The 15132-nt window shown below is 32.2% G+C and overlaps 2 protein-coding genes across 3 annotated transcripts; one reads left to right on the forward strand and one right to left on the reverse strand.

Moving 5' to 3' along the window:
* The first annotated feature begins 2347 nt into the window (after positions 1-2347).
* LOC125828865 (mitochondrial import inner membrane translocase subunit PAM16 like 2-like) lies at positions 2348-7902 on the forward strand. 2 transcript variants are annotated; one of them, XM_049508184.1, is made up of 5 exons: positions 2348-2417; positions 3366-3437; positions 6745-6832; positions 7245-7375; positions 7478-7902. In XM_049508184.1, the coding sequence occupies exons 2-5, from the start codon at positions 3435-3437 to the stop codon at positions 7598-7600; spliced, it is 345 nt and encodes a 114-aa protein (XP_049364141.1). In that variant the 5' UTR covers positions 2348-2417; positions 3366-3434; the 3' UTR covers positions 7601-7902. The 2 variants fall into 2 exon arrangements, with proteins under 2 accessions (XP_049364141.1, XP_049364148.1); XM_049508191.1 differs by having other exon boundaries at positions 2351-2420; positions 3374-3437.
* A 4385-nt stretch (positions 7903-12287) lies between these two features.
* Positions 12288-13596, reverse strand: LOC125828781 (ethylene-responsive transcription factor ERF114-like). The gene is made up of 3 exons (XM_049508107.1): positions 13326-13596; positions 12799-13185; positions 12288-12499 (listed from the first exon to the last, which is right to left on the reverse strand). Exons 1-3 carry the CDS (start codon positions 13594-13596, stop codon positions 12288-12290), a joined length of 870 nt encoding a protein of 289 aa, XP_049364064.1.
* Positions 13597-15132: the final 1536 nt, after the last annotated feature.

Consider the following 15132-nt stretch of genomic DNA (forward strand, 5'->3'; position numbering starts at 1 on the left):
TAAATCCCACTAATTTAGGTCTTAATTATTAAGATTCTCAATAGTTTCAAATATTACTTCTTGTAACATATTTTATGCTTAGGATACATGAGTCTGAATCCATGAGATACATGCAGTATCTGTCGAATTTTAAAATTGAGATACAAAATTTATTTATTTAAATTAATTGGTTGGAACTGATTTCCTTAATTAGAGGAGTAATTGAGGATTTTCAAAATAAATAAATAATTAATTTCATTTTATTATTCTTTGAAATAGTAAATTCATTAATATTATTAATTTAAGATAAAAACATGTATATCTTGGTAATGCAATTTGATTAATTTCAAATTATTACTCTTAAAATAATAAATTCATTAATTTGATGTATCTATATCAATATATGATGTATCCAACAAACTAAACACTTAGATACATGAGTGTCCTGCAAGTACATTCATATGTATCATAGAAGTATCTAGAATTAATTTCATGTATTTGTTATAGGTATCTAGTATTAATTTTATGTATCTATTTATATATATAATATTAATTTCATGTATCTTTTATATGTATCTAGTATTAATTTGATGTATCAAGTATCAATTGCATATGTTATATCCAAAAACAAGTACCTCGAATACATAGTAAGCATATACATCTAATTATGTGTATCTAAATATGGAATATACAAAAGAAGAAGCATATACATCTAATTATGTGTATTTAAATTTCATACGTTATATCCAAAAACATGTATCTCGAATACATAATAAGCATATACATTTAATTATGTACATCTAAATATGAAATGTAGGTGAATCACATGAATTTATGAACAAATCACGATTGTAGAGTATCTGTCGTATCATTAATATCATTGTGTTGTTAAAAATCATGTGTCCGAAATTTAATGGTGGATACATATACATGGTCAGACACCCCATTACTAAAAATACAACTCAGATCTTAATTAAGATTATTACTTGTTGGATACACATGTTTCAAGGGCAATATCAAAGTAATATTGGTACTACCAAATCCATGTCATGGTAACCAAAGAAAGCCTTAGAAGAACACCAGCAAACAAAAAGTCTCTACAATACTCCTTTTGATCCTTTTGCGTTGTGGCATAACATAATCAAAACTAAGATCCATTTCTTCCGGAGACAAACAATCAAGACCCACTTTGAATTAAAGTTTTCTCTGTAGCAGTTACTTTGATTTGATTTAGTTATAAATGAACAATACAAAATAATATTTGGGTTCAGGAGAATTTGTCTCTCGGCCATGGTGATGATATCTTGAGAAGAAGAGAGTAGATTAGCTATTGTTGGAATGAAATTGTACGATGAAATTCCTAAATCATAAAGGAGGAGACATAATAGAGTGATAAATATGGGAGGGGAGAATTAAGAGATAGTGGTTGATTTGGAGTGAAAGAGTTAATTAAACAGATAATTAATCAATCCTAGTTTTAAGGTATGTGGGTATCTAATAATCTAATTGTATCTTCAAATAATTTATTAATTTATGATATAAAATATTAAAAGTGGTAATATATGTAATTGTTTGAAAGTAAAGATAATATTAGTATATATAGTAGTGATGTATGTCTAATAAAGTAGTTTATCCAAAGTTTATTCAGGGGGACATAATTTATATTTTAGCACTAAAATATCTCACAAGTTATATTTCTCCTTCTTAATTTTTTATTTTTCTTTCACGCAATTAAAGGGTTCCGATAAGCTAACACATTTAAAGTATTTGTTGGCCGTTGCTTGGAAAGCTCCTTCCAGGCTCTCTTTTTTTTGAGTCTCATGAACCACTTTTAAGTATTTGTGTTTGTCTTCGCTTCACACCTTCCATGCGAAAGGATCGTGGGGTTCTTCCAACGTACAATTATTTAGTAGGCAAGGATCAAAATGGAGCGGATCCCAAGTTGAATTGTCCAGGCCAAAGATTTTTCTGTCCGTAAAAAAAGATCCTCTTTTTTAAAGGTCGGAGTCAAGTTTCTTACTGTCACCAAATCAACCCAACATTATTATATCAATAGTGATTCAGATCACTTCCCCAACTATATCTAACCTAATTATGTGTGAGTAATCAATTGCGATAAGTTGACCAATCCTAGAAGTTGTTTATTGACCGGTTGACTCATCCTAACGGAGTGTCCAATAGGCTACCGGATGCAATTGCTGCACGTAAAGGAAATGGGCCTTATTTATTTTTGGGTACTGAGAACTATTGGGCTTCATGAACAAATAGTTACCATACGGCTTCGCCTCCGAAATCTGAAGGCTGGCTTATTTCACAAGCCACCAGTTTATGTAAAAAGGCTTTTATTTTTCCTCCTTCCATAGCGCAAGTCTTCTTCTTACTTCGTGTGCATTCCACCCTTCTCCGGCTGCTCAAAAGTCACCGTCGCCTGAACGCAGGTTTAGTTTTTCTTCTATCGTTACTGTAATTTTCTTATTTCCTGCAACAAGTTTGAGTTTCAAACGATGCAAATTGGTGTACCGATTCATTCTGATTCCTGTTATGTAATGATTTTCCTTTTTTTACATGTTTTTTAAATGCTGCAAATCTTTTATTTAGCTGTATGTTAGTAAAAACCCCATATTTTAGGTAGGAAACGAAGTTGCTACCATGGATTTCTCAAGGATTATTTGGCGAACCATAGAATGATAGAAATTTAGCAGCCTGCCAGTAGCTAGTTCTAGTTTTATTCTGAAAAAGGAAGTAGGTACTTCTATTATGGTTTGCTATTTTTTTTAATGTAGTTTTTTGTTTTGTTCATTTTTGTATGTGTCATTAGTTTTTTTAAAAAATTAACTAAGACATAAATTGCATATTTGGTACCTAGTTTTAGGGACTGTGCATATTTTGTGGGCTTAATACCTAATTTTAACATTTACATCTTGTTGTAATGTCAAAAAAATTCAGATGGGAGAAATTCATGCCTTTTGAGGATGTTAGTTTTTTTAGGTTTAAAGCCTGTTTTTGCTTGTTTTTATCCGTTTTATTGTGAATACAACTCATCAATTGACATCAAATTTCTTATATGTTATAATAAGAAAAGAAAAGGTAGGACAAAAATGTATGGACTTTAAAAAAATACTTAGCAAAAATGTGATTTTGCCTAGTGAGAACTGTATCCAGCAGGCTATTCTAGTTTTCTTTTTCAGTGGACAATAACAAAATAGTTTCTTTTATTATTTTCAAAGAGTACATGTACAATGAAACTATGGAAGTAGTAGCAGCGTGTAAATGAATGTTCATGCTTTAAACCTCTTTAAATGCAGATATAAACAGATTTTCCTGTTTGCATACTATATTTTGTTTTTTGGCAAAGATTTATTCAATGATGCTTGGTCTTATTGTAGGTTATTTGATTCAAATTTTGTTAGAGTGCTGCTACAACAGTTTGGATACTTATATTTCTGATTTCCGTAATGGTAAGTACAATATTAAACTTCCCTCCAATACTCTCTTCCGATCATCGTGTCTAATTTGCCTTATCTATGTTCTGACCACTTGTTTGACTTTTATTGATAGTTTGTTTAAAATCTCCTGTCTGAAGTGAGTTTTTTTTTTTGGAATCTTGAAGCTGATTGTCTGACTTGACTCGGTTTTTCTTTCTTTCTCGATTTGGATGGAATCTGGCAATTTTGTAAAAACAGAAACATCAAAAAATGCATATGGCGGAAGTTGTTACATATTATTTTATTTTTTTGGGTGGTGGTGGAGGAATAGAAAACTCTTGGCCATTTATGGTGCCAGGCGACTTCACACAATCTTTAGTTATGTTTCCTGAAACAGAAAGCAGTGAGGACAAACATTAGAACTCGGATCGAAGCTCAGCTCAGTGCTCGACATATAATTAGTGGCAAATCAAAAATATGTTGGAATGGTTGGATGACTAAGCTTGTCACTTCACATCTTAAGATACTGAAATTGATTGTAAGAAAATAACTGAGAGGGAGATTGATGCAGGTGAGGGATGGGAAAAGGAATCACTGTTAGAGATGGAAGAGGGGAAAGAGATAGACCTATATATGGTGAAGGAGGCTGTAGGTTTCTTTAATTTGTAAAGAGGTTTTGTATTTGCCTTAACATTCTATATTTTTGTAGTATTACCTCCACCACCACCACCAAGTATGCCTTAGTCCATTATAAGTAAGTCAGGTATAAAATCCTCACGGATAACCATTTGCCATTTAAAATCATCTCTTGCTAACATTTTGTCAGTATTAGCAAATTCCCTATTAACTTTAGGAAATCCCAACCTTAATTTACAATTTATGTAAACAAGTCCTGGTTTCTAGTGGACATGTTAGCCTAAGCCAAAAACCTCTTAACTATTATATTGGTTGCATTGCTTTTTGCCTATAATAACATTGCTACCCTGAACGCAATGTGCTCATGCTGGTAAGGGGATTTGGAACACGTATAGCGATGGTGAAAAAGGTTGAGGGTGCTGGACTCTTGATTTGGTGCTTAAATTGAGTGTTTGCTGACATGATTTGAAGTTGTCAGCAAATTTACTGATAATACTCAGCCAAATGTTTGTAGCATTTTCTTTTGGCATGAAATGACGTGTTATTCTGGCTCAGAGTGTTCATGTCAATCTTTATTCAAGGAGGAGATCTCGATTGAGTTTGCTAATGCATGAGTTCTTCTGAGTTCTGAAATAGGTTGAGGGTGCTGGACTCTTGATTTGGTGCTTAAATTGAGTGTTTGCTGACATGATTTGAGGTTGTCAGCAAATTTGCTGATAATACTCAGCCAAATGTTTGTAGCATTTTCTTTTGGCATGAAATGACGTGTTATTCTGGCTCCCAGCGTGTTCATGTCAATCTTCCATCAAGGAGGAGATCTCGATTGAGTTGGCTAATGCATAAGTTCTTCTGAGTTCTGAATACCAAAATAGGAACTCTGATTGTGTGTGATTGTTCTTTGCCTTTTATTTTCATTCATTTTCATCTTTCTGGTTTGTTGATTTATTTAGGTAAATGACATAATCAACCTTGCTTAACAGAATGAAAATGAAACGCTACCATTGGATGGATTCCCCCGAGCTTTAGGTAGATAGGATTGTAGTGCGTACATGCAGAAAATTCAAATGTATAGATTTGGTATTCCAGGGTAGAAATGTAGCTTATAGAAATAATATAAGATGATAAAAAGGAGTGTGAAATGATCTATGCCATGGGAAATACCCCACCAAAGTAAAAAGATAAGTATGAAGGATTTTGAGACGAGTAATGTCACATGGGAGCGATAAGATGAGTGTCATAGAAAATATGAATGTGTAGATGGATGTGCGGCCATACAATATTTAGACAAAACTATAAATGATCACTTCGGACGTAGGATGCAAGTAACACACATGAATAATAAAATAATAAATAAGAAAATACTGTCTGATATGATTCGGCCATATCCTTCAAAGACTTTAGAATTTACTGGTCCATAGGAATGATACTTTGCTGATTGCAAGTGTTCTTGAAACAGTCAAGATAGACTAAAATCACATTAAAGGGTGTAGTCTCAAAAGATCTATAATTTCTCAAATTTCATGTAGTTTTGGACACAATTAAAGTAAAAGATCCTTTTAAGCAATAGTGCAATGCCAACTAAATGGGATTAAGGTTAGAGGTTGTTGGTACCTCTGCATTAAGTTAGATGTTTGTTAGGATTGTTTTTTAGTTTGGTAAGCAATTGGTATGTCACTGTATGGATAGGTGTGAGAAGCAGAGAATATCTCGTTTTAGAGAATTCCTTATATATCTTAAAGGCTGAGTGTTGGAATGATACAAGCATAAGCAGAGCAGAATGGATATAGAGGATTTATATAGCTCGAATATAGCTGAGTCCTCCTAGTTTGGAGTTTTTGTGTAGTTATTGTTGTATGGACTCACTCTATGTCATCAGTATATTGCGAGCCTACAGAAACTGAAAAAATATACATCGAAGTAAGTAACATATATTAAATTTCATTTCCATCCTATCAGCACCCCCACCTCCAAGGCTCTAAGAGAAGGGAGATTGACCCTAGATTAGAGAAAAAAATATGCTGAATGTAGACTTGAGGCAGAATTTTTTTGAGGTGAAGCAATTATGACCATTTTCTTGATAAAAGAAAATTACTATCATATTTCAATAGAAGATGCATGCATTTGAATGGTTCATGCTTTTTAAATATAAATAAGCATGCCTTTAATTTTATATTTTTAACTAAACATCTAACATATCTATGTTCTATAAGCATCTCATGTAAATGGAATTCTAAAAGATAGCCTCAGCTGCTTTTCCAAGCTCCATTTTAGCCTGCAAAATCTTCCAGAAAGTGACATTGGTTTCAACTTTTAGTCTCTTTTTTTTGGATAATCGTGGTGTTTGGGCTAGCTTGCACGCACCTCGACCTCCCACCAACAACAGGTACTAGGTAACTTTGTCTATCAAGGCTAAAACAGATGGGAAGAAATCACCTACTTTTGTCTCTGGGAATTGAACCTCAAACCTCATGGTGCTCAACCCACTTCATTGACAACTAGAGCACACACACCCTTGGGTGCTTCGACTTTTAGTCTTTCTTTGGATAAGGAAATGGGAAGCCCGCAGAAATTAGTCTGGAATCTAGACACCGCCATAGACATTTCATACACATCTCTGTTCTTGGTTGACTTATAATATTAGAAGTATCTATTTTACACAAAGGGAACTTGTTACTTAACCCCTTTCATTACTTTCTCATTGCAGGCTGCGAGAATCCTTGCAAACATAATTATTATGGGTTCTGGAATAATGGCAAGGGCCTTTGCCCAGGCATATCGCCAAGCTCTCACAAGTAAGTTTTCGTTGACGTACGCCCCTGTAATCCTCTCCTTCCATAACCAAACTTGGCATTTTATCTACTGGAAGTGTTTTTTTTCTTTGTTTGGGGGGAGGGGAGAAGAAAATTTGGCAGTTTTCTATGGCACTTGCTTTTGAAATGGAAACACGATTTTACCTGAGGAGAAGTGTAAATGTGAATCTTGGCCATGTAATGTTGCACAAAACCCTTTTGATTCCTGCAAGTTACAGTTCTCCTAGATTGGAAAACAATGGTTCTTGAAGCAACAATGTCCCTAGATTCCAAAACAAAACATATAGTATGTGATAGGTTAATATCCCATTAGTTGATGCACTTGAAGCTTTGCCTGTGTACTCCTTGCAACCTTGCTTGGGTTGATAATCAAGTTGTGCTTGGTTAATTGTAGATGCATCAAAAAATGGTGTTGCTCAAGAAGCAGTACAGAACATTAGAAGAGCAAGCAAAACTATGACAGAGGTGGAGGCTAGGCAAGTTCTTGGGGTTGCAGAGCATTCATCATGGGAAGACGTGTTGCAGGTTTGTCTTTGGTATTTTTATGCGATCATTTTCCCTATGGGGTTTAATGCATTGAATTGACACTTGAAAGTGCTTAATTCGTTTCTTCATCATTTCTTGCAGAAATATGACAACTTGTTTGAGAGTAATGCTAAAAATGGAAGTTTTTATCTACAATCAAAAGTTCATAGAGCGAAGGAATGCTTAGAATCTCTTTACCAAAGTAAAGCAGAGGGCCCAAATTAGTTCTTTGAAGTTCCTGCAGCATTGCAGCTAGAGACATTCTGGGCTCTTGTAAGGAGTATTTTTAGTAGAGGGTAATTGCGTTCTACCACCAGATGTTCTCCTGCTATGTTACATACATATTCAATCCTCAATTTTGGCCTGTTGGAGAGAAGCACTTAAATTAATCATTCGTGCAGTTTGCATCACTCTGCCTTTTCTGTCATTTTGCTTAGAAGCACGCTTCATTATTGTTTCATGCGTTTGTACGGTTACCACAGATTTGATGGAAGAGGGTCGTGAAATTGAAAGTTCGGAATGCAATATCTTATGTCTTACAAAATGAAATAAATTGTGTGTAATTTGGCTGTCATGTATAATTTCTTCCCACAGGAATAAACTTTTAGAACTTCGATAACTCCCTCCATTTTTCCTTGTTTGTTGTAGTTTGACTTGGACAATGTCTAATAAAAAATGGAAAACCACTAAAATTTGTGGTCTTCAATGTCATAATAGTTGCATGAATATAAAATTCTGAAATTTATGATGTTTAAATATGACAAACATGTTATAGCATGTGCTTGACAATAAAAGCTTCTCACCAAAGTAGAACGGGAGTAGTGGTTTTCGTGTACTGGCTGATGTCAATTCTGTCTAATACAGGTGCATTAGAATAAACTTCTGAGAAGGTCTTTGACACTTCTTTATAGTTTCCAATGCATAAACTATAAATGAGAAATAAAGGAGTTTCTAGTAAAATAATTCTTTTATATAAATGTGATGAAACAACTCTTTTTAATTAGTGTGTCAAAATCCAATCGGAGGGAGTAATAATACAACAAAAGTAAGGTAAAGGTCTTGGGTTCGAGTCTCCTATTTTTGTTAGGTAGCATTTTACCTCCGGGACTTTCCAAGCGTGAATTCTAATGCCCAAAAAAAACACTTTTGTTTAAAAAAGTGTTGGTATAAAAATATTTTTGTTAGAAAGAAAAAAGAATTAGAAACTTTGAAACTTATTCTTTTGAACTTTTCAAAAACTCCAAAAAGTTGGGGCCGGCTTTGACTTTGCAAGTTCATTTGTTTGACTTGGCTGATTGAGGGAAAAACCGGAAAGTTTGACTAGTGAGGAACTGGATAGATATTTGGCGTGTGGACCCATCACTTCCATTAATCACATTTTCCCTTTTATTAGTTTTCCCATACAGTTTTGTCAAGCTTTAGGACGATACATGGGATTTGGATTCACCATAACATTAATAACATATTAAGTATAATTTTTTTAAGTAGAGTTTGGAGAGAGAAAAGGTAGAGATTATTTTCGATAAACTTGACTCAAGACATGTGGTCTGAAATTTAAGGCCTTAAAATGCTAGTTTTAAGAATGTTAAAAGTATTTATTTATTCGCAATACAATAACATGAATATGAATATGCGTGAGTGAACGAACATATATAGTGTGCGTTTGTTATTTACTCAAAAAAAAAAAATGCACTGAGATCTTTCTTTAACATCAATCGGGTGAGTTTTTATCTTGTTCATTACCAAATACGGAAATACAAATATGTAATAATAACAACATAATCAGTATAATCACACAAAGCGAAAAAAAACACAATATATCTTCAATTTAATTTTCAAAGAGTCAACTTGAAACAAAAAGAAAGAGACAGTCAACGATTCATAAAGGGTCAACCCTAATCTTAAGTACGTGTGTTTGGCCCGTGATGGCTCTATATAACTTCCAAGTTGAGTCAGGGAAGAGGAATCTGAATTTTCAGAGATTCAAAATATATATATATATATATATATATATATATATAAATATAATCACACGAAGAAGCTAAAGAAAATTTAACACTAATATATATATACATAAAAAATAATTTAAATCATACCGTATACTACTTTTTCACTAAAAAAAAGGTTTGAATAAACTCGACCTTGACCCTACCTAGCTCGCTCCCGGAATCACTTGTTTGTATTTTGCATGTTTGACATCGTCAATAAAAGCTGAATTTAGCATAATTCCTTTCACATTTGCTCTTTTTTTCCTTTCATATATAGCGAATGCAGAACTTGGAGATTTTAGTATCCAAATGTATAAATCACTGTAATAAGCAGGCAATAGCACACGCCATACTCGTGAGCAGCAAAGCTAGAGTACTTCAGGTTACCGGAAGAAACGGAGTTATGATTTAAAGTTTATAGGTTCACTCGGAAGATAAATACAGAATTTGAATCAGAATTATTGAGTTCGACTGAATTCATAGCTGAAGTTCTAGCTTTGGCCCTGGACTTACAGGTTTGACAAAATCCAATAGCTTTGACTAAAACTTTTTATTTCTATGACAAAAAATCAGTTTATTTTAATTTAAATTCGTATAAACAGAAACATGTATATTTTTGTGAAATAAAGTGAGTTTTCGAAAGAGACTGAGTTACCTACAAAATATTCTCAGAAAAACCTGCAAGTATTAAATAAATGGCTTGTTGTATAATAAAGAAGTATATAATCAGTATTTTTCCCATATATATATATATATATATATATATGTCCTGAAGTCTTTGTCATCAATTTTGTTTTGTCAGTTTATCTATTTCTCTAATGCAAATGGAACATTTTGTTGACAAATTAAAGCAAAACTAAATATTACGTGCATTGCTGTTAAAAAAGGAAAGAACTGCTGCTTTTATCCTTTATAAGTATTGTTAAAATTTACTTTCCTTCTACTTTATGGTTAATAGTAGAATTTTTTTTTTCATTTTTAATCTAGAAATATTTTGGAATATTTATTTTTCTTTCTGAGTCTAGAATTTTCATTAATTACATAATACAATTTACTTTCTTTTAATTTAATATCTATAAGGAAAATAACATATTTTCCTTTATTTTATTCTCATTTGTTCCCTATATATAGTGATATAGTCTTTTATTTCTATTGCAAGAAACAATATAATAAATCAATGCAATGAATCTATTCTTTCTTCGATTTTCTCTCCCGTTTCTTCGATTCCATAACAAGAATATCTATAGAAGCTGATGACGTGTCTCACAAAGACCAAACTCAGCAAGAATATAATTTATATTTTATACCATCTTTAGACCATAAAATACATATGATTTTGAGAACATTATATACGGCAAATCCAGCTCCTCTCCATTTTCCCCAAGTTTTAGCTTGGATTGGAGACATATGTCATAGTTTAGAATTAATGATTGAGATTTAATTGATTAAAGTAAAGTTCTAATCATAGTTATTTAATTCCATATATTTGCTTCTTAAATATTTTTGCAATCCATTATATTTTTCCTAAATATATTTTTTTAAAATCTTTACCGCCCTGCATACATATTTAAAACTTTTACTAAATATTTTTACTTTTTTTGAAAAAAATTATAATACAGTTAAACGTTTTTAATATTCTAATAGAGTATTAAGAGCTATAATGTCTATAGAGCAATATAGACTCCATTTAGGGAAAAAGAAAGAATTTAAAGTTGAAAAAAATTATTTTACTCTTAAAATTAAAAAAAAAATGTCAGGTCACAATTTTTAATTTTTTTATCTGGCAAATATTATTTGAGAAAAAGGAAAACGTTAGGGAAAAAAAGTAAAATATCAGCAAAAAATTACTCAAGTAATTAAGAAAAGAAATTATTTTAATTATATTTAGGACAAATATAATGTAAATCTAGAATTGTTGGATTGCAAAAATATTTAAGAAGCAAATATATGAAAGTAAATAACTATACAGGACTTTGCTTTAATCAATTAGATCTCAATCATTAATTCTAAACTATGACATATGTCTCCAATCCAAGCTAGAACTTGAGGAAAATGGAGAGAAGAGAAATGGAGAGGAGCCGGAACCATTATATACTAAGATTGTAATTCCTGCCAATAAATATACTCCATCCATCTCAATTTATGTGACACGTTTCAAATTTTGAGATTCCAACAAGTCTGTCGTTGATCGTAAATTTTTTTCATATCTCTTTTAAATATTTTAGATTGTCTATTATGGTGACTTATAGTACTTTTTACGTAGTTTACACATATATAAATTTCATTTCAAAAAAATTGAAGATTTTATGCACAAATTTTTGGTCAAATTTAAACTGTTTGAATCTCGAAAAATAAAACGTGTCACATAAATTGGGATAGGGGAGTATAAAATTGTACTATTGTGTATATGTTCACAAGGAATCAAGCTTTAGTTACGAATAATGGAGATGATATATACCGTACTCTAATATTTTAGGCAACTATACGTTCAAATGTATATACATCTTTGGAAATATTTCTTATGCTATAGTACAAGTTAGGAGTCAATGTCAAACCTCCATCACAACGGAAGGTAAATGACTTAATTTAAAAATGTATATATATAAAATTCAATTACATTACTATGCAATATTAAGTTTAATTAAGTGATATACACTTGCAAAAAGCCTTCAATATTCTTCGAACTGATAACACTTTATACTCAAACTGTGACCCTATAGAGCTCAAAGAGTTGAGCACATTTAACCACACTATATTAATTTTCATAGTACATAACTATATAGTTCCTGTTCAACTAATTGCATGGCAAACGAAAGAAATTAAAGGGCACTTTTAGAACCAAAAAACTTATTACTAATATATAGTACGTAAATAGCATATATCCTCGAGAAATTGTATACCTTCATGTTGGTCGAAAAAAATAATTATTTTCGATCTTCAAACTCCCCCAAAGTAGGCGCTGAGCTTGAACAAGTGCCAAAATAAGATGAAAATCTCGGATTGTTTTCATCTTCTTGCTGGTGATTAATATACGTTGGTTCTTGTTGTACGTCATGAGATGCTTGTTGTACCAAATATGTCATCGATGATGATTTCAAAGGTTCCACAAAATTCAGTGCTTTAGGATTGAACCCTGCTATATATATATGTGTGTGAAAAACAAGTAAATAGGGATTCATTAGAGTTAGATGAATACAAAATTAAGTAAATATAAGTATGTTGTTTCTAATGACTTAAATTTTTAGATAAGACCGTTACACACACAAAACCTGTGTTTCAAAAAAGTACGTTTGAAGAGTAGTACTTTATGTTTGCTTAATCAATTTGAAAAATACTTTGAGCATCAATTTATGTTTAGCCAAATACCTAAGGAACTTTCAACTTCTGGAAAAAAAATTCTGCTACTGCGTACTCAAATCATTTACAGTACTCTACCTGTAGGGTGATAAGAACTCGGCGAGACGCCAAAGTTCAAATCATCAGCATTATGATTACTTCCACCTGCGGGAGCGTAGTGATGTTGTAATTGATCAAAATTTGGGAGAAATTTATTGGCTGGAAATTGATTAGTAGTAGTAATTAGGTATGATGTCCCAAATTGATCAGTTGCGGATTGAACCCGTTCTGGAAAGTTGAGTTTAGCTTTGTTTCCTTTAAACTTAAGTGCAGCTTCATCATATGCAATTGCAGCATCTTCCGCAGTGTGAAAAGTACCCAACCATACTCGAGCAGCTTTTTCCGGGTCACGGATTTCGGCCGCCCATTTACCCCAAGGTCTTTGCCTCACACCTCTGTACTGTCTTCTTCTCCTTTCATTATTCCCTTCACACAATACACAAATAAAAACAGTTTAAAATACGTTTGTTGTGTAAATTAGTCATCGAATCTTAAGGAAAATAAAACCCTAGATAATAAATTTGGTTGGTTATGAATTATGATCGAAGATATACATATATGAGTACCTTGTTGTTGATTGAGCTGAGGTAATTGGTTTTGCGTAGCTGCAGTAGTACTAGACCGATGATTTAGGGTTAATAATTGCTTATGATGTGCGGAGGAGGAAGAAGAAGAATTTGTGTTGGTCGTACTTTTGTTGCCAATAACTTGAGAGAGGACAGAAACCATAGTAGACATATCATGTTGAGATCGAGCTGATGAATACATTTGATTATTATTCGTATCTTCTTTCTCCTCCGATTCATAGGGCCTCTTCCCATGTCTAGTTCGATCCATTTTTTTTATTCTTTCACTATATATATGATTCATTCATATGTACAAACTTATTAACTTTGTGTATTACTAACTACGGAAAGAAGAGAAAACTAAGAAACTGAAGAATGAAATGCTAGGGTTTATAACTGATAGTCTATATCTAGACTGAGTGGGGAAGTTATAATTAGAATATTTGTTGTTTTTGGTCATACTAATTTATTTGTCGTTAATTGATGATTTTTCAATGGAGTCGACTATACTCGAAAATGGATGTCATCCTCAAGAGCTCATAGTGTATATATACGAAATGTAATTAAAAAAATGTCATTTTTTAGGTCCCTTTTGGTGGACAAAATCTTTGAGACCTATCAAGTCGAGACAGATCGACCAATAGTTTTTTTCTCAAACCTATGATAGAGGATCAATAGTATGTTTACTTAACCTTCAATCTATTGGTTAATGATATGATAAAGGTACTCAACTATTTGAGCAAGCCTTATTTAGACGGACCGATACAAACTCTCACTTGTCAAGACGGACCAAAGCATATTTGGTATCACGTGCGTGCTTTGAGGGCGTATTTGAAGGGGGTATTTTCGTGTATGCAAATTATATATGTACAATTTTCTCTATGTATCTCCTTCTCCACCTGTAATATAATAAACAGTGAAATTTATGTGATTATTTTAGAAAGAGTCAATTAAGTATAAAAAACATATTTAAACTATTTTTTTTTCGATTTTATATATAGACTTTTAAAAACGTGAGAAACACACACCTAAATTATTACCTATACGCATAATACTGACCAAATGTGTGTATACACACATTCAGGCGCATTTAGCCTTGAATTTTTTATCCATATGGCATTTTTCTTTTTGCTGACACATTTTTGTTCATTTTAAAAAAAAATATTTTCAATGGATTTTTTAAGAGTTAACTTATGTATTTCAATTTATATTTTCAGTTGGGATTGTTACATGTGTTAGTTATTTGTCGTCATTTTTTACCATGGTGGAATTGTTTTCCATGTGGCAATTTATGTGACTACTTTTTTTTAGAAAAAGAGAGTAATACACACATCATCACATATTACTTTAGGTGTGTTTCTCAAACTTATTAGTGATAGTTTAAATGTATTTCTCAAACTCGGAATAATTTAGATGTGAAACTAAAAAATGGATAGTTCTAGATATGTTTTGTCACTCACTCTTTTAGAAATGTATTTGGTACATGTTTATCCTCATGATATTTCAACTATATCTAGCACTAGCAAAAACAATACATTTTCTTCTTTTTGGATTGGGAGATGCTCTGAATTTAGGGTAAAGAATGAAAATTGAGTATAGTACTGTTAACCAATGATAGCTCATTATTGATGTTACAGGTCAAGTCAATACTTGTCTAATCAGGCGAAAGAAGTCATATATGGGAAAAATTAGATAATAGAAAAGAAGAAAAAAAAGAAGTGGTGGAAGACTTGGTCAGCAAACAGAAATACTTCCAATTTATTGATTTTTGTTCTATTATTGTCACAATCAACCCCAGTGGAGCAGA

Source organism: Solanum verrucosum, unplaced genomic scaffold (assembly GCF_900185275.1).
Source record: "Solanum verrucosum unplaced genomic scaffold, falcon-dt-bn FXZP01000102.1, whole genome shotgun sequence".
Taxonomy (NCBI): Eukaryota; Viridiplantae; Streptophyta; class Magnoliopsida; order Solanales; family Solanaceae; genus Solanum; species Solanum verrucosum.

What these genes read in the sequence shown, in the direction of transcription:
- LOC125828781 (XM_049508107.1), bottom strand. Translation starts at nt 13,596, where the DNA reads ATGGATCGAACTAGACATGGGAAGAGGCCCTATGAATCGGAGGAGAAA. An exon ending in TCAGCTCAATCAACAACAAG is followed by an intron (nt 13,186 to 13,325) that starts GTACTCATATAT and finishes TATTGTGTGAAG; the next exon opens with GGAATAATGAAAGGAGAAGA. An exon ending in GAGTTCTTATCACCCTACAG is followed by an intron (nt 12,500 to 12,798) that starts GTAGAGTACTGT and finishes ATATATATATAG; the next exon opens with CAGGGTTCAATCCTAAAGCA.
- LOC125828865 (XM_049508184.1), top strand. An exon ending in ATATCGCCAAGCTCTCACAA is followed by an intron (nt 6,833 to 7,244) that starts GTAAGTTTTCGT and finishes GGTTAATTGTAG; the next exon opens with ATGCATCAAAAAATGGTGTT. An exon ending in CATGGGAAGACGTGTTGCAG is followed by an intron (nt 7,376 to 7,477) that starts GTTTGTCTTTGG and finishes CATTTCTTGCAG; the next exon opens with AAATATGACAACTTGTTTGA.